This window comes from Hemitrygon akajei, chromosome 24 (genome assembly GCF_048418815.1).
Source record: "Hemitrygon akajei chromosome 24, sHemAka1.3, whole genome shotgun sequence".
In the NCBI taxonomy this organism is placed as follows: domain Eukaryota; kingdom Metazoa; phylum Chordata; class Chondrichthyes; order Myliobatiformes; family Dasyatidae; genus Hemitrygon; species Hemitrygon akajei.
Window position 1 is genome coordinate 58,388,272 of NC_133147.1, and position 19,944 is coordinate 58,408,215.

At 45.4% G+C, this 19,944-nt stretch overlaps 1 protein-coding gene across 4 annotated transcripts in view; it reads right to left on the reverse strand.

Annotated features, from left to right (window-relative positions):
* LOC140716083 (scavenger receptor cysteine-rich domain-containing protein DMBT1-like) overlaps positions 1-19,944 on the reverse strand; it is a 49,347-nt gene that overhangs the window by 172 nt on the left and 29,231 nt on the right. For 2 of the 4 annotated variants that reach the window (XM_073028778.1, XM_073028777.1), the window contains exons 10-15: positions 17,228-17,542; positions 13,181-13,495; positions 9,593-9,907; positions 8,239-8,553; positions 3,521-3,835; positions 1,450-1,941 (exon numbers count right to left, since the gene is read on the reverse strand). In XM_073028778.1, coding sequence (XP_072884879.1) covers positions 1,613-1,941; positions 3,521-3,835; positions 8,239-8,553; positions 9,593-9,907; positions 13,181-13,495; positions 17,228-17,542 — 1,904 coding nt within the window. In that variant the 3' untranslated portion in view covers positions 1,450-1,612. Of the gene's footprint in view, positions 1-37; positions 1,942-3,520; positions 3,836-8,238; positions 8,554-9,592; positions 9,908-13,180; positions 13,496-17,227; positions 17,543-19,944 lie in introns of those variants that run through there. The other 2 variants (XR_012096236.1, XM_073028779.1) reach the window with 2 other exon arrangements.

Genomic DNA, 19,944 nt, shown 5'->3' on the forward strand with positions numbered 1-19,944 from the left:
ACTACCTTCATCTGAAGGACCAATCGTTGTTTCTAACCATGATATTTCAGTAAATGGAGCGCCACGGTAGTGTAGCGTAGCACGACGCTATTACTCCTTGAGGCGTCTGAGTTTGGAGTTCAATCCGGCTTTCTTTATAAAGAGTACGTCCTCTCTATGGAATGCGTATGTTTCCTCCCGGTGCTCCGGTTTCCTCCCACAGCCCAAAGGCGTACCGGTTAGTAGGTCGACTGGTCATTACAAATTGTCCCGTGATTAGGCTGGCTTCATAGCGGGGAGCAAGGGTGATGGTGGATTGCTGGGCGGCGCGGGTCGAAGGCCCGAATGGCCCTATTTTGAACTCTATATTAAAAATAAATAGAAAACACGAGAGCCAAGCACTCGTAGGACGTGTCATCTAACTGTATAAGCACATCTCCGTTAACTGAAGTGTCAAGCAAGCGGTCTTAATGTACTACCGTAGTCTATGTGTCAAGTGTAAGCAATATACCCGCTATAGGGTATACTCAGTAAGTATAACCAATTACACATTATTTGCACTTGCTATAGAATTCAGCACAATTATATGCTGAATTTCTTGGTTTGGTTCATTCTTTCATACTGGACTCAGGGGATGCTACGGGTGTGGAACAAGCTGCCTGGGGAAATGGTAGATACGGGTTCAATTGCAATATTTAAAAGAAGCTTGGATAGGTACATCGGTGAGAAGGATTTTGGAGGAATATGGTCCAGATCCAAGTAGATGGCACGAGGCAGAAGACCAGATCGGCGCAGACTAGATGGGTTTCTGTGCGGCACAGAATTATGTATTCTGTGCTGCTCTGTCCTGTTGTGATCTGCTTTTACAGAATGTTAAAAAATTAACCGTCAAGGGCTTGATGTCTTTTAATAATTTTAATTAATTCCGAGGCGTGCCCAATGTCAGTTTGCAGTATGCATAATTCATTTGTAGATTTTATTCTTACTTTCCTCAGTTATTGTGTGTTATATGTGTGTGTTAGGAGTGCGTTATGTGCACCACTGTGCTTTTTACCCTTGTCCGGAGAAATTTTGTTTTGTTTGGTGGTATACATGTTGACTTGACTTGGCTTGAGTTGAGGAGTTGGAACATTATGTTGCAGATGTACAAGTGATCGGAGAGACTGTACTTGACAATTGTGTTCATCCTGTTACAGAAAAGTCGTGATTAATCTGGAAAGACTGCAAGCAACATATTCAAAATGCTGGAGGAACTCAGGTGGACAGTCGATTTTGCGGGTTGAGATTCTTCAGGATGCCGCCTCTCCTTCTGAATTTTTCCAGCATTTTGTACTGTACTGTGCTAAGGAACTCTAGATGTATATCTGTGCCTGAGTGTCTTAGGCACTTTAGGTATATATAGCTGTCCTTAAGACTGTTGCACAGTACTGTACATAATTTTGGACAGATGGCAATGAACAATATGACGCATCACCATCTTCTCCAAATGATAGAAACGTGGGCAATACGTGCTTACACTGTTAGCTATGTAACGTTCGTCACAGATTAGATTTCATTGATGTAAATAACATGATAGCATGCTATCATTAATTGCACATGGAAAACATGAACGAAGATCCCCATTCAGTTATTTTCATTTGTACTTGCCGTCCGTACAGTTGACTCCCGCATGTTCCCTGTGAACGCAGTTTTTAATTCCCCATCCTTCGAAGGCACATTCCCAAATGGAAGATTCATTTCCATTACATGCGACTTTGTCCATCCAAATTTTCCCGCTGCCTCGCCCAAAGTGGGAGCCCGCTATTGCTGCTGCCCGAAGGCCGCATCCCTGCTGCTTACAGACAACTTGGGCGTCCTCCTTGTCCCAGCCGTCGCCGCAGATGGACCCCCACTGCCCATTGTAATTCACCTCCACTCTTCCTGAGCAACGATCACTGCCACCAACGAGCCTCAGATCTAGTTCTGAAATGAAAAGGGGAGAGGACAGTGACTTGTCATTTTTGATTTTTCCACGACTTTCAGTTCTAAAGAGTGGAGTTTAAAGAATAGCTTTCTTTGTCATTTCCAAACATACAGTAAAATGCAATGCCGGTCGATGGCCTCCTCTACTGCCACGATGAGGCCACTCTCAGATTGGAAGAGCAACATCTCATATTTCGGTTAGGTGGCCTGAAATCTGATGAAATGATGATGAAAGCTCTCCTTCCGTAATTTTCCACGTCCCTTTCCCTTTTCTTCTGTTCTGTTCTCTAGCGACATCTCTTCTCCTCACAGGCCTATCACCTACCCCGTGCCCCTCCTCCTACATTTTCTCCGACCGTCTACTCTCCAGTTCTATCAAATTCCTTCTCTAGCCCTTTGACATTTCCACCTATCACCTCTTAACTTCTTACTTCATTCTCCCTCCCACACACACCTGGCTTCACCTTCTAACTTGTCATCCTTTCCTCCTCCCACTTTCTTATTCTGACATCTTTCTCCTTCGTTTCCAGTCCCGATTATGCTTGACCTGCTGTGTTCCTCCAGTTCATCTGGATTTCCAGCATCTGGAGAATCTCTTGTGATTGCATCGTTTGCGTCAAATCAAGTCAGCGAAAATTGTGCTGAGGGCAGCCTGCAATTATTGCCACGCTTCCGGCGCAGACCTAGCATGCCTACAAATTAGTAAGCCTAAACTTAACCGTATACCTTCTGTTCCTTATTTTTGGCCACGATATCTGAGACAATGATGTGAGCCAACCAATAGCAGGGATCTTGCTTCATACAACAGTGAACATCTGATTTACATTATCCTGTAATATTCTGTAATAAGTGATCACGTTTGACAGTAGTTTCTCGGACAGGAATGCATTCTGCAATAGCGCGCCATTGTGGTCTCCCAACAATATTATTTGTAGCTTCCATATAAATAGGTGCAAAGGGCTCTCATAAGTGTATGGCTTGAGCAGTTTATTGCTAGATGTTGTTTCAATGCTTCTCCAGGGAGCATCATGTTGGTATGATAGAGACCGGAGAGCGTTTTATAACAAGTCTTTCACACAGAGAATGCAATACACTGCCTGGGATGGTGGTTGAGGCTGATACATTAGGGACTTCTAAGATAAGTTTAAATACGCACATGAATGTGAGGGAAATCGAAGGATATGGGCATTGTGTAGGCAGAATAGAATCGTTTAGTTGGCCTTTTCATTACTAGTTTATTTGGTTCGTCACAACATTGTGGGCGGAAGGACCTATTTCAGTGCTCTACGGTTCTATGTTCTATCTGCTACAGCTCTCTGCTGCCGCTTTTGATCCTGTGCATTGGAGCAGAATATAGAAGGTAAAACAGTACAACATAAGAATAGGCAAAGCACAGAGATATGGTCTATTCCACTCTATGGACAGGTAGGCATTAAATGTAGACAGCTATTATCATAATTTTACGAGGGGGAGGCAATGGTGAATAAAATATATTAAATAAATAATATACATTTTCATTATCACGTGCAAATTATCAGGGGGAACCTCTATCAATTGGAACAAAGAATCATATGCTTGCCATTCACACACTCCACTCCTGCATCTTTCCCATGATCGCAATTGTTAGTCTCCCATCCTGGGAAGGGGCATTCCCAAAGGGAAAGTTCATTCCCAACACAGGCGACATCGGTCATCCAAATGTTGCCGCTGCCTTGCCCGAAATGGGCACCCTGAAATGCTGATGAGCGAGCGCCGCAACCCAACTGATGGCAGACAACCTGGGCGTCTGCGGTGTCCCAGTCTCGGTCACACACCGTCCCCCACTGTCCATTGTAATTCACCTCCACCCTTCCCGAACAACGATCGCTGCTGCCAACCAGTCTTATATCCAGTTCTGAAAAGAAACAGAACACAGGTTGATAGGGTGGTAAATATGGCATAGGGAGATGTCAAGTTTGTTTAATCTCATTTCCAGAAGACAAGTGCGAGAGAGAAGGAAATAATTATTACTCGGGATCCGATACAGCACCAAAAGAACAGAAAAAATAGAAAAACACAATAATAAAACACAATCAATATAAATACATAAGATAGCTTATGGTTTGCCATGAGGCGGCGCGGCATGGCAGCAGCGGCCTTTCAGACCTGATGTTAATTTAATTTTATAATTTAAGTTTGATACACAATTTTCGATTAGGGCACATGGATAACACAGCGACTATCTACCATCGCCAGATACTACTACAATACAGAGATCGCCCAAAAACAAACCTTCACGAATACCTGCTGGTTAAATTACGTGACCTCGGCTTGCTGAAGGGAACGGGCCTACGATCCTCGGAGTCGCCTGATGCTGGTAGCCGGAGATGGAGACTTCGGAAGTGATGTGCGAGGAAACGGAAGCGAGGCAAGCGGGCAGGGGTCCGTGCCAGGCAAAGAGCAAACCCTAGCCGGCCGGCTCTCCCGTCCATTCTGCTCTCCAATGTCCGCTCTCTGGACAATAAATTGGACTACATCCGACTCCAACGAAATTTTCGGTGGGAATACAGAGTCTGCTGTGCGTACGTTTTTACGGAAACATGGCTCACTGGTGTAATTTCGGACGCCGCCGTTCAGCTGGACGGGCTCGCCTTGTTTCGTGCGGACAGGGACGCAGATCTCTCTGGTAAGACTCGCGGTGGTGGCTTGTGTGTTTCCATCAATACGGAATGGTGTAAGAATTCTGTGCAGGTTTCCAGATACTGCTCATCGCTAGTGGAATTTGTGTCTCTTAGATGCAGACCATTTTATTTGCCACGGGAATTCACCTCTGTCCTTATATTCGATGTGTACATTCTCCCCAGCGCTAATACTAAGGAGGTGCTCTGTGGACTGTACGGGGCTATTAGCGAACTGCAGAACGCACACCCTGATGGACTGTTTATTGCCGCCGGTGATTTTAACCACGCGAACCTCAAGTCAGTGCTCCCCAAATTCCGTCAGTATGTGGACCTTGCAACGAGGGGGGAGAACGCATTGGACCTGGTTTACACAAACATCCCCGACGCGTACGGGTCAGAGCCCCGCCCCCACCTCGGTTACTCAGACCACATCTCTGTTATGCGAATCCCAGCATACGGTTCATAAGCAGGTGAAAACCTGACCAGCAGGAGCTATCTCTGCTCTTCAAGACTGCTTTGAGAACACTGACTGGCACATGTTCAGGGAGGCTGCAACCGATGGCGACTCTACCAACTTAGAGGAGTACACAGCATCAGTGACCAGCTACATCAGCAAGTGCATTGATGATATTACTCTGTCCAAGACCATCACTGTATGCGCTAACCAGAAGCCATGGATGATCGCGGAGGTGTGTGCGCTGCTAAGGACCCGTGACTCCGCCTTCAGAGCAGGCGACAAAGCCGCCCTACCAACAGCAAGGGCCAAACCGTCCCGGGCCATCAGAGGGGCAAAGCGTGCACACAACCAGCGAATCCATAGCCACTTCCAGGACAGCGGCGACACGCAGCGCATGTGGAAGGGCATCCAGGACATCACCAATTACAGGACAACATCACCTGACTGTGCAAGCGATGCCTCCGTCCCAGATGCGCTGAATAACTTCTACGCCCGTTTTGAGGGGGGAAATGAAGTGGCGGAGAGGACGTCCACCCCTCCTACAAATGACTAGGTGTTGTGTCTCACCGTGATGTGAGAAGAACCCTGTGCAGGGTCAACCCACGGAAGCCTGCAGAGTGCTCAGAGGATGTGCAGACCAGCTAGCAGATGTTCTCACTGACATTTTCAACATCTCACTGAGCAGCGGCACCGTTCCAACGTGCTTCAAGGCCGCCACAATCGTCCCCGTGCCGAAGAACTCTTCAGTGTCCTGCTTAAATGACTACCGGCCCGTTGCACTCACATCCATCATCATGAAATGTTTCGAGAGGCTTGTCATGAGGCATATCAAGACCCTGATGCCCCCCTCACTGGACCCCCTGCGGTTTGCGTACCGTCCCAACCGCTCAACAGACGACGCCATTGCCATCACCCTCCACCTGGCCCTAACCCACCTGGACGAAAAAGTCACGTACGTTCGAATGCTGTTCATAGACTTCAGTTCAGCATTCAACACAACCATCCCTCAGAAACTGATTGGAAAACTGAGCCTTCTGGGCCTGAACACCGCCCTCTGCAAATGGATCCTAGACTTCCTGACTGGGAGACCTCAGTCAGTCCTGATCGGGAGCAGCATCTTAAACACCATCACACTGAGCACGGGGGCCCCGCAGGGCTGTGTGCTGAATCCACTGTTGTTCACTCTGCTGACCCATGACTGTGCTGCAACGCACAGCTCGAACCATATCATCAAGTTCGCCGATGACACGAACGTAGTGGATCTCATCAGCAACAACGACGAGTCAGCTTACAGAGAGGAGGTGCAGCGGTTAACGGACTGGTGCAGAGCCAACAACCTGTCTCTGAATGTGAACAAAACAAAAGACATGGTTGTTGGCTTCAGGAGGGCACGGAGCGACCACTACCCGCTGAACATCGACGGCTCCTCGGTAGAGATCGTTAAGAGCACCAAATGTCTTGGGTGTTCACCCGGCGGAGAATCTCACCTGGTCCCTCAACACCAGCTCCATAGCAAAGAAAGCCCAACAGCGTCTCTACGTTCTGCGAATGCTGAGGAAAGTCCATCTCCCACCCCCCATCCTCATCACATTCTATAGGGGTTGTATTGAGAGCGTCCTGAGCAACTGCATCACTGCCTGGTTCGGAAATTGTACCATCTCGGATCACAAGACCCTGCAGCGGATCGTGAGGTCAGCTGAGAAGATCATTGGGCTCTCTCTTCCCGCCATTATGGACAAACAGCATTATAGAGGACCCCACGCACCCCTCATACAAACTCTACTCCCTTCTGCCGTCTGGGAAAAGGCACCGATGCATTCGAGCTCTCACGACCAGACTACGTAAAAGTTTCTTCCCCCAATCTATCAGACTCCTCAATACCCAGAGACTGGACTGACACCTTACTGCCCTTTGTCCTGTTTATCATTTATTGTAATGCCTGCACTTTGTTTTGTGCACTTTATGCAGTCCTGGGTAGGTCTGTAGTCTAGTGTAGTTTTTTTCTATGTTGTCTTTTTTTACGTAGTTCAGTCTAGTATTTGTACTGTGTCATGTAACACCATGGTCCTGAAAAAACGTTGTCTCATTTTTACTATGTACTGTACCAGCAGGTGTGGTTGAAATGACAATAAAAGTGACATGACTTGACAGCATACATAGTTTGATTATATATCAATAAAGTGACGCTAGACACAGGAGGTTAATGGTGTAGATGTTTGTCGTAGGTTACAACGGGACATTCATGGGATACAGAACTGGCAGATAGTTTCAACGTAGAAAGGTGTGAAGTGTTTCACTTCCTATGTTCAAATCCGAAGGCGGAATAAAGAGTTAACGGCAGGATTCTTAACAGTGTCTTGGAACAGAGGGATCTTGGTTTCCTCGTCCATAGGTCCTTCAAAGTTGTCGTGCAAGTTGATAGGGTGATTGAGAAGGCGTATAATGTGTTGGTCTTCATTAGTCGGGGAACTGAGTTCAAGAACCGCGATATAATGTCGTAGCTCTGTAAAAGTCTGGTTAGACAACACGTGGAGAATTGCGTTTACTTCTGGTTGCCTAATTATGAAAAGAATATGGAACCTTTATAGAGATGAGATTTACCAGTTTGCTTTTTGGATTATATAGCATGATCTAGGGCTTTTCTCTTTCGGGCAAATGAGGATAAGATATGAATTGATAGAGTTGTGCAAGACATTAAGAGGCATAGGTAGAGTGGATGATAAGAGACGTTTTTCTCAGGGCGGAAATGGCTAATAACATGACTGGAGTAAAGTATAGAGGGGATGACAGAGGAAGGATTTATTTTACACAGTGGTGGATGCGGGGAACACTCTGGCAGGAGTTGTGATAGAAGTAGATACGTTAGGTATCAACGTATTGGCAGATGGATGATAGAAAAATGAAGGGCTATGAGGGAGAGAAAATTAGATTGATGTTAGAGTAGGTTTAAAGTTTAGCACAGCAACGTGGGCCGAAGGGATTGTACTATACTGTAATGCTCTATGTTCTGTGAGCTACATTGTCATAAATGCGCATGCTCAGTATATAATTTCACGACGAGGGATTGTCGGTGATTACATTACGTTTACCTAAATAAAATGATATGTATGATCATTGTAACGTGCAAACGAAGACCATGAACATAAGACAATTTCCATTGTAAATGTAATGTCTACTTACCTACTGTACAGTTTACCCCTGCATCTTCCCAGTGGCCGCAATTGGTAAAACCCCATCCCGAGAAGAAGCATTCCCAAAGGGAAGATTCGCTTCCATTGCAACCAACATTGTTCATCCAAATTGTTCCGTTCCCTTCTCCGAAGTGTGCACCAGGAAGGGCTACCACACGTGAGCCGCAACCCAGCTGCCTGCAGACCACCTTGGCGTCTTCCTTGTCCCAGCCGTCGTGACAAACTGTTCCCCATTGTCTATTGTAGTACACTTCCACTCTCCCCGAACAACGATCGCTGCCACCTATTAGCCTTATATCGAGTTCTGGAATAAAACAGAGGGAAACGATTCTTCAGCCATGACGACGCTCGGAAGATAGATTCGATAAAGGGTGGACAGTGGCTGGATTTCATCAATAAAAACAAATTAGATAAGATCTCCATTTCCTTGGAAAATATCAAAAATGAACCCCAACGCCCTTGATGTATTCATTCTATACAGTTATCACGAGGGTCCTGTACCAATGACCCTCTGGGTCCAGGGGATCCGAATCATGAAAATTCAATCAGCATACTGTGGCCACTCATTGAATAGCTACCGTACCTAATAAAGTGACCTTCGGCTGTGCCGTCGTGATCTTCTGCATCTGTAGCCCACCCACTTCAAACTTCGACGTGTTGTTCTTACCGAGATGCTCTTTGGCACACCACTGTTGTAACGCGTGTGCTTTTTTTGAATTACTGTCGCCCTTCTGTCAGCTTCAACCTTTCTAGCCAGTCTCCTCTGACCTTTCTCATTTGCAAGGCTTTTTTGCCCACAGAACTGCCGCTCTTTGGATGTATTTTTAAAAAAAATTAGTTTATCGAACTATTTTCTGTAAACTCTAGTGTGTGTGAAACTCCCAGAAAATCAGCAATCTCTGACATACTCAAACTACCCCGTCTGGCACCAACAATCAAACTCACAGTCACATTTCTTCCCTATTCTGATGTTTGGTCTGAAGAACAACTAAACGTCTTGACCATATCTGCAAGCGGTCTTTTTTTTTGTATTGAGGTGGGAGATTGGGTATTTCCATTAATGAACAGGTCTAAAAGTATGTCTAATAAAGTGGCTACGGAATATATATTGAGACATTCCAGTTAGGAATTAGACTAGATATTTTATAAGCATGGAATTGCGAACCATTTCTCTTAAGTCCCCCCTTTCTGTTTTATTTTTGAATCATACCATTCATCCAGATAAAGGTCGCTGTGCTGTAAGTAGTTTAAGTAAGGAAGTGTTATACTTAAAAAGCAAAGAATTTAATATGACTTCTCTTCCTTTTGTAAATGCATCTTTGGTGGTGCAATTATGTACTTGCCTTCCGAGCAGTTCACTCCCGCATCTTCCCCATGACCGCAGTTGTGTTTACCCCATCCTGCAAAGGTGCATTCTGAAAGGGAAGACTCGCTTCCACTGCACGCAACATCGTCCATCCAAATGTTCCCGTTCCCTGGCCCGAAGTAAGCACTATGAATGGCTGTTACACGAGACCCGCAACCAAGCTGATTACAAACGACTTTGGCGTCTTCTGTGTCCCAACCATCATCGCACACCGTCCCCCATTGTCCATCGTACTTCACTTCTACTCTTCCCGAACAATGGTCACTGCCACCAACCAGTCTTATATCGCTCTCTGCAATTAGAAGGAAATAATCAAATTTCAACGAAATCTTTTCCCCCGTAAACACCTTACTTTTCAGGTCCATTGGTTATTTCTGGCAATGATATCTAATTAAAAATGCGATTCAAATATTCCGTTAATTTGTGATTTGATAATGAGCCATTCTGTACCGCAGATATTGTAGCCTCAAGGAAGGATATGAGACGCCTGACATTAGTCACCATGTGAATGGTTCGGAGCGAAGGAGATTGAGGGATGTCCTTCACATTCAGGAGAATAGACCTATTTATTATCATTGATATTAAATAAGACATTTCTGCAGAGCAGGGACATAAACTTATTACAAATTACAAAATAAATAAGTAAACAAGTAAGTAAATAAATGAATGAATAAATATGCTATAGATAGACAGATCAATAGTACAAAATGGAAAGTGAACATCCTGTAGTGGTAATCTGGGACCTTGGATGGCGGAGGGGAAGAAGCTGTTCCTGAATCATTGAATTCGGTTCTTCAGGATACTCTACTTCATACCCGATGATGATAACGAGAAGAGGGCATGTCCCGGATGGTGAGGTATAAAGATGTATATGGAGACTTACTTAATCAGGAGCAGCATAGATGAGGTGAAGAGTCACGGATTTTGTTTTAATCCAGGACAATGGAATTTAAAACTGTGGGGTGGGGGAGACGGTGAGAGCGCATGGGTTAAATACGCGAAGTAAACAGTTTAAATGTACCTCCAGAGGATTTTTTTTTACCAGAGCGTGATGGGCATATGGAATGAGATGCCAGTCGATGTTATGCATGCAGGTACAGTTGCAACGTTTAAGATATTTTTGGACAGATTCATCGATAGGAAAGGTTTACAGAGCATGCCGACTGGCTTCATCACATCCCTGGTATAGAAGCTCCAATGAACAGGTTCGTAAGAGGAAGCAGAGGATTGTGGACGCAGCCAGCTGCAATACAGTTAGACACTCCGCACCATCGGAGACATCATCAAGAGGTGGGGCCTTAAGGCTTCTACCACGAAAGACCCTCACCATCCATAGCATGCTTTCTTCTCATGAATATCATCAAGATGGAGGGACCAGAGCCTGAAGACCCACATACAACCATTTAGAAAATGCTTATTCTCCTCTGCCAATTCATTTCTGAACTGCTTTGAACACTGCCCTGAACTATCCCTCTAGTGGTTCTTGATCTCGTTACTGGAGATTCAATTTTCATTCTCCTCTCCCACTTTGATCTGGCCCACGCCATTAACCTGGTCCAACACTTGCTTTGATTGGAATCTTTCTCCTCCTTACGTTCAGGGTTGTGAATGTGCTAAGGATAAGTGGGTGTTATGGGATTAGTACTATGGTTGGTGTTGGGGAAGGGGTTAGATTGTAGGAAATGCGTGCTCTGATTTGGGGGATGAGGGCCGTGCTTTGTGGGGAAGGGTTATGGATAGGAGTAGGATTGGGGAATGGAAGTGAGAGGCTGGTGCAGAGATGGGTGTGGATATTAGGGTTATAGATGGAGGTGAAGGCTTCCTAGCGGGGGGTAGAAATAGGCGGACCTAGCCGAGAAAGAGCTCATGTTTTGAGGGCCATATCTTTTATTTTATAGTTTATACTCAACACATTCAAAATGCTGGTGGAGCTCAGCAAATACTGGCTGACAAGTTCTGACATGCGTGGGGAATTCCTATCATATTTCAAGTCCAACGCCTTAACCAATCGGCCAGCGCAGTTCAGGCTGATGCATTGCTATTCCACGTTTCCAGTGCCTGCTGTCTTTCTTTTGTCTTTGTAAGTCAGAGAGAGATAGAGAGAAAGAGAGACAAAGGGAGAGAGAGAGAGAGAGAGAGAGAGAGAGAGAGAGAGAGAGAGAGAGAGAGAGAGAGAGAGAGAGAGGGAGAGAGAGAGACAATCAGGGAGAGACAGGGACAGAGAAAAAGATAGAAATAGAGAGAAACAGAGACAGTGACAGAGGCAGAGGGAGAAACAGAGACAAAAAGACAGAGAGAGACAGTGAGTCAGAGAGAGAAAGAGAGACAGCGAGACACAGAGAGAGAGAGAGAGAGAGAGAGAGAGAGAGAGAGAGAGAGAGAGAGAGAGAGAGAGAGAGAGAGAGAGACAGACAGACAGACAGACAGACAGACAGACAGACAGAGACAGAGAGATTATGAGATGTCTTTCGTTGGTTGTGCATCCGAAAAGCCGGACGTTCGTAACAATCAGACATCTTGAAAAATAGTTTTACCTTGATTGTTATAAATGGTGTACTTTCTGGCAATACTGTATTTAACTTTCCGACGAAGTGTACACATAGATTGAAAGATCACCATTCTAACGGCGATTTATTGCATAGCAAGGTATTCACAGCACAGATCTCACATGGCACTCTGGTAACACAGAATTATTGAATGTAATTACAGGTATATCGTGAATCTGGCATGAGGTCAGGATGCGCAAATGTAGGGTATGATTTATCTTTAATGCATATTTTTTAGGAAAACATCTCAAGCATTTAATCTCAACGCGAAAATTTCCGCAGATACTGGAAATCCAGAGTAGTCCATACAAAATGCTGGATGAACTCAGCAGGCCAGGCAGCATCCATGAAAATGAACAAACACAGATCATTTTTCAGGTTCTTAAAGGAAGGAAAAGACCCAGAATAATCTTCTCGGTGGCTTAGTAATACAAAGCTTTCTGGGATTCCCGTCTACATGCTTGTTACAATAGGAATCAATGGTAAATTCAGAATATATGAATACGCTGGAAATCCGGAGTTGTTTAGTTAAGCCCCACCGCTCTTACAAGAGCATGGAACGCCGACTTTAGCTCTCCAGAGTCCTCTGTCCTGGGCCAGTCTTTAAAAATGTCTCTAGGTGTCGCCAACCTCCCTGCTTTCGCATCCAGCCTTAAGACCGACCATACCGGAATTGGAAATCCAGAGCAACTGCTAGAGGAACTCAGTCTTGACTAAGGGTCTAGGTTCGAAACGTTCACTGTTTAGTCCTTTCCATAGAATATGCTTGACCGATTCAATTCCTCCAGCATTTTGCATATGACACAACAATGAAATTTTTTTCTCGCCACCATGTTGTCCATCTCACAACAGGGTAGTCATTGACTACTGACGTCATCAACAATGTCCACTCTCAGTGCCCGATGTCACGGCGAGACGATCACCGTAAGTGGAATTAATTAAATTAAGTAACATGATTACACCGCAACCTTTACACCACAGGCAAATCAGGAATTAAAATTGCCAGGTTTTATACTTGCCTTCCGTGCAGTTCACTCCTGCATCTTCTCCATGACCGCAGTTGTTAATACCCCATCCCGGGAAGGAGCACTCCCAAAGGGACGATTCTCCTCCTTCACATGCAATATCGTCGATCCAGATTTTCCCGCTCCCTTGCCCGAAGTGAGCGCTCCGGAGTGCAGCGGTGGGAGGACCACAACCGAGCTGTTTACAAGCGACTTTGGCATCCTTCATGTCCCAACCATCGTGGCAAACTGTCCCCCATTCTCCATTATAACTGACCTCCAATCTTCCTACGCAACGATCGCTGTTACCCACTAGCCTTATATCCATCTCTGAAATGACACAGAAAGTTACAATAATCAAAAATGTGTATCTAAAAATTAGATCATATTAACAATATCTCTACTGTTCCTTGACTGTGGGCATTCTGGTCCAACTTAAAGATTGATCGGGGTCGACCATGGATGCAACATGGTCCTAGCGGTACGTACACCAGGGCAGTTTGATATGGACAGCAGGCTATTGCCCATGCAGCAGGCACTCCATGCTGCAGATGAATCCAAAGGAACGACAGAGCCCGATCCCTGGAGTATCAGGGATCGCCAGTTAGCGATGAACACAACATTAGACTGGCCAGGGGACGTAGGCTCCTGATTTATCCTCGAGGATTTTTTTCCCGAGGCTCTCCCCATGATTAGGTACAGCCGCCAAGCAGCAGAGGTCTGAAATCAGAATTTTCCTTCTCCTAGATGAGCTGCCAACCAGACGCCAGTAACTCGTCTTTGCACCTTTTCTTTGTTAGAGGCTATTTAAGACGCACGTATTTGGAAACATTTAATAGGTACATAGAACATAGAGCATAGAATAGTACAGAACATTACAGGCTCTTCGGCCCACAATGTTGTGCCGACCCTCAAATCCTGCCTCCCATATAACCCCCCACCTTAAATTCCTCCACATACCTGTCTAGTAGTCTCTTAAACTTGTCTGGTGTATCTGCCTCCACCATTGACTCAGGCAGTGCATTCCACGCACCAACCACTCTCTGAGTGAAAAGCCTTCCTCTAATATCCCCCTTGAACTTCCCTCCCCTTACCTTAAAGCCATGTCCTCTTGTACTGAGCAGTGGTGCCGTGGGGAATAGGCACTGGCTGTCCACTCTATCTGTTCCGCTTAATATCTTGTACACCTCTATCAAGTCTTCTCTCATCCTCCTTCTCTCCAAAGAGTAAAGCCCTAGCTCACTTAATCTCTGATCATAATCCATACTCTCTAAACCATGCAGCATCCTGGTAAATCTCCTCTGTACCCTTGCCAATGCTTCCACATCTTTCCTATAGTGAGGCGACCAGAACTGGACACAGTACTCCAAGTGTGGCCTAACCAGTGTTTTATAGAGCTGCATCATTTCGTCGCGTCTCTTAAACTCTATCCCTCTTAACCACCCATGTACCCCCAGATCCCTCTGCTCCTCCACACTACCAAGTATCCTGCCATTTACTTTTTACTCTGCCTTGGAGGTTGTCCTTCCAAAGTGTACCACCTCACACTGCTCCTGGTTGAACTCCATCTGCAACTTCTCAGCCCACTTCTGCATCCTATCAATGTCTCTCTGCAATCTTCGACAATCCTCTACACTATCTACAACACCACCAACCTTTGTGTCGTCTGCAAACTTGCTAACCCACCCTACTACCCCCACATCCAGGTCGTCAATAAAAATCACGAAAAGTAGAGGTCCCAGAACAGTTCCTTCTGGGACACCACTAGTCACAACCCTCCAATCTGAATGAACTCCCTCCACCACGACCCTCTGCCTTCTGCAGGCAAGGCAATTCTGAATCCACCTGGCCAAACTTCCGTGGATCCCATGCCTTTTGACTTTCTGAATAAGCCTACAGTGTGGTATCTTATCCAATGCCTTACTAAAATCCATGTAGATCACATCCACTGCACTACCCTAATCTATATGCCTGGTCACCTCCTCAAAGAACTCTATCAGGCTCGTTAGACACGATCTGCCCTTCACAAAGCCAAGCTGACTGTCCCTGATCAGACCATGATTCTCTAAATGCCCATAGATCCTATCTCTAAGAATCTTTTCCAACAGCTTTCCCACCACAGACGTGAGGCTCACTGGTCTATAATTACCCGGAATATCCCTACTAACTTTTTTGAACAAGGGGACAGCATTCGCCTCCCTCCAATCCTCTGGTACCATTCCCGTGGACAACGAGGACATAAAGATCCTAGCCAGAGGCCCAGCAATCTTTTCCCTCGCCTCGTGGAGCAGCCTGTTTAATATTCCATCAGGCCCCGGGGACTTAACCGTCCTAATGTATTTTAACAACTCCAGCACCTCCTCTGCCTTAATATCAACATGCTCCAGAACATCGACCTCACTCATATTGTCCTCACCATCATCAAGTTCCCTCTCATTGGTGAATACGGAATAAAAGTATTCATTGAGGACCTCGCTCACTTCCACAGCCTCCAGGCACATCTTCCCACTTTTATCTCTAATCGGTCCTACCTTCACTCTGTCATCATTTTCTTCTTCACGTAACTGAAGAATGCCTTGGGGTTTTCCTTTACCCTACTCGTTAAGGCCTTCTCGTTCCCCCTTCTTGCTCTTCTCAGCCCCTTCTTAAGCTCCTTTCTTGCTACCCTATATTCCTCAATAGACCCATCTGATCCTTACTTCCTAAACCTCGTGTATGCTGCCTTCTTCCACTTGACTAGATTTTCCACCTCACTTGTCACTCATGGTTCCTTCACCTTACCATTCTTTATCTTCCTCAGCGGGACAAATTTATCCCTAACATCCTGCAAAAGATCCTTAAACATCGACCACATGCCCATAGTACATTTCCCTGCAAAAACATCATCCCAACTCACATCCTCAAGTTCTAGCCTTATAGCTTCATAATTCGCCCTTCCACAATTAAAAAAACTTTCCGTGCTCTCTGATTCTATCCTTTTCCATGATAATGCTAAAGGCCAGGGAGCGGTGATCACTGTCCCCCAGATGCTCACCCACTGACAGATCTGTGACCTGACCCGGTTCGTTACTTAATACTAGATCTAGTATGGCATTCCCCCTAGTCGGCCTGTCAACATACTGTGACAGGAATCCATCCTGGACACACTTTACAAACTCTGCCCCACCCAAACCCTTGGAACTAATCAGGTGCCAATCAATATTAGGGAAGTTAAAGTCACCTATGATAACAACCCTGTTATTTTTTCAGCTTTCCAAAATCTGCCTCCCAATCTGCTCCTCGGTATCTCTGCCTATAGAATACCCCCAGTGGAGTAACTGCTCCCTTCCTGTTCCTGACTTCTACCCATACTGACTCAAAAGAGGTTCCTGTTACATTACCCACCCTTTCTGTAGCTGTAATAGTATCCCTGACCGGTAATGTCACCCATCCTCACATTTCTCCTCTCTCTATCCCTTTTAAAGCACTGAAATCCAGGAATATTGAGAATCCATTCCTGCCCTGGTGCCAGCCAAGTCTCCGTAATGGCCACTACATCATAATTCCATGTATGTATCTAAGCTCTCAGTTCATCACCTTTGTTCCTGATGCTTCTTGCATTGAGGTACACACACTTTAGCCCTTCTACCTTACTGCCTTTACACCCTTTATAATGCTTCTCTTTCCTCAAAGCCTCTCTATATGATAGATCTGGCTTTACTCCATGCACTTCTTTCACTGCTCTATCGCTCCAGGTCCCATCTCCCTTGCAAATGAGTTTAAACCCTCTCGAACCATGCTAGCAAGCCTACCACACGGATATTGCTCCCCCTCGAGGTCAGGTGCAACCCATCCAATCTGTACAGGTCCCACCTTCCCCAGAAGAGATCCCAATGATCCAAAAATCTAAAACCCTGCCACCTGCACCAACTCCTCAGCCACGCATTCAACTGCCGTCTCATCCAATTCTTACCATCACTATCACGTAGCACTGGCAGCAATCCTGAGAACGCCACCCTTGAGGTCCTGACCTGCAAAGGGTCAGCAAATATGGCAGCTTAAATTGTAAAATGTTGTCCTTACCTTCTGTGCAGTTCACTCCTGCATCTTGTTCGTGACCGCAGTTGTGAACTTCCCATCCTGGGAAAGCGCATTCCCAAAGGAAAGATTCATTGCCGCTGCACGCGATGTTGCCCATCCAGATGTTCCCACTTCCTTGCCCGAACTGAGCTCCCGAAAGAGCTGATGCTCGGGAGCCGCAGCCCAGCTGCCTGCAAGCAACCTTTGCATCTTCCTCGTCCCAGCCGTCGTTGCAAACGGTCCCCCAATATCCATTATGATTCACCTCCACTCTGCCAGAGCAACGGTCATTGCCACCTGCCAGCCTGATATCTAGCTCTGAAATAAAACACCGAAATTATAAGTGAATCAAAGAAGAAGTAACGTATACGACAGATTAACGTTTTAGGTATTTTTCTTACTGCAGGTAGATGTTATCCCAAAGAACTCTTTATTCATCTAGTAACAGGGCTATTGTCCACCAGGAGAACTCCCAGTCCCCTTGGCCCTATTGTGCCAAATGAAAGTTACCCACGACAGCAGCCTCAAGTACCAGCAGCCACCCCGCTATTATAAGACAATTAAATTGTTCCCTTGAATGTTAAGGTAGATAATCGACTTCATGATATACAGTGCATAGCTATGGACTTTCACCCGATTGCCTACCTTCATTACACTCTCCCTGTAACTGCAACACTTTCTCCTGCATCTGTTATTGTTTTATTTTGTCGTACTCCAATGACCTGTGTAATGATTTGATGTGTATGAACAGTCTGCAAGATACACCTTTCACCTTATATCAGTATGTGTGACAATAATAACTCAATCCAATGGAATCCAATCCAATCTAAGACAATCAAGTCAAATCCAATGCAATCAGATCCAATCCAATTCAATCCAATCGAATCTAATCCAACTGAAAGTAATTTGTGTCCCAGTGAATTAATTTCACGATCCACCCTCTATCTTACAGAATCTGTATAACATTTATTATCAATGCCATATGATTCGTTGGAATTCTGTGCAGATGCAGGAGAAGCGTTCCCATGCACGTTTGGCGAAGAGCTCTAAAATCAGAATATGTATAAAAGAGGGGTATCATCTAGCGGAGCAGTCGTCATTGGAGTGTTCTAAGTCAGAATGGTAAGGTTTTGACTCAGCCAGAATTCGGTGAAACCAGGCGGAGGCAGGGTAAGTGAGTAAGTAGATTCCTTATTTCTTATTTCTTATTTAACTTTCAAGGGAATAGGGGATATGTCTACAGGGCCAGTGTTCAGATCAGTTGTGGGATTTACAGGAGACTACCAGTATCCCCGATGGCCACATTTGTAAAGGTGCATCGAGATAAAGCTCCTAAGAGATCGTGTTAAAGAACCGGAGCTGCAATGCGATGATTTTCGGCGTGCTAGGGAAAATGAAGAGGCAATATACAGGAGCTAGAGGGAGGTATTACCCCAAGGCAACAGGAGAGGGATAAATATGTGACTGTCAGGAAAGGGAAGGGAGAACGTCAGATAGTGAAGAGGAACTCTGTGGCCGTCCCCCTCAACAGTAAGCACTCCATTAGGCGTATTTTTACAGGGTGGAAGAACAACCTTCTGGGCGGAGCATAAACGTCCATGCCTTTGGCAATGAATCACGCCTTGTGGCTCAGAAGGGCAGGGAACTGAAGAGGATGGCAGCAATAATAGGCAACTCTATATTTAGGGGGACTGAAAGGCGATTCTGTGGATGCGAAAAGAAACATGCATGGTTGTTTGCCTCCCAGGTACCAGGACCCGCGATGTTTCTGAAAGCGTCCACGATATCCTGAAGGGGGCGGAGGTGTGGTTGAGCAGACAGAAGTTGTGGTGCATATTGGCACCAACGAAATAGGTAAAAAAAAATGGAGGAGGTCCTAAAAACGTAATACAGGGAGTTAGGAAGGAAGCTGAAAAGCAGGACCTCCAGGATAGTAATCGCGGGATTGCTACCTGTGTCAGGCGACAGTGTGGATAGCAATAGAATCGTCGCATATAAATGCTGGCTGAAGAATTGGATCAAGGGACAGGTATTCAGATTTCTGGGTAATTGGGACCTCTTCTGGGACATGTGCGACCTGTACAAAAGGGAGGAGTTGCATTGAACCTGAGGAGGACCAATATTCTTGCGGCAGGTATACTAGAGCACTTGGGAATGGTTTAAACTTAAATGGCATGGGATAAAAACAAGTATGATAGAAATGAGAATGAGCCAATAGATTTAGAAGTAGATGATATCTGTAACATGAATGTAAGGAAGGAAAAGCCAATGATTGGTTACAAATACAGACAGAGCAAAGAGTTAAATTGTACCGCAGAGGCAAAATTCAAAAGGGCGAAGAATGCAGGACTGGAGGTGCTGTACTTAAATGCAACTGGCTTTCGAAATAGGGTAGACGAACTTATGGTGCAATTAGAGACTGGTCGGTATGACGTTGTGGGCATTACTGAGTCATGGCTGAAAGAAGAGCTTAGTTGGGACTTCAAATTCAAAAGAAGTACTTTGCATCGGAAGGACAGGCAGGAAGGCTTAGGTGGTGGTGTGGCTCTGTTGGTAAGAGATGTAATTACGTCTTTAGAAAGAGGTGACATAGGAACAGAGAACGTGGTATCTTTCTGGGTGGGGTTAAGAAAATGTAAGTTAAAAAAATATTAAGGGAATCATATATAGACATCCAAATAGCAGTCAAGTTACGGAGTTGAGATTGCAAAGGGAGCTGT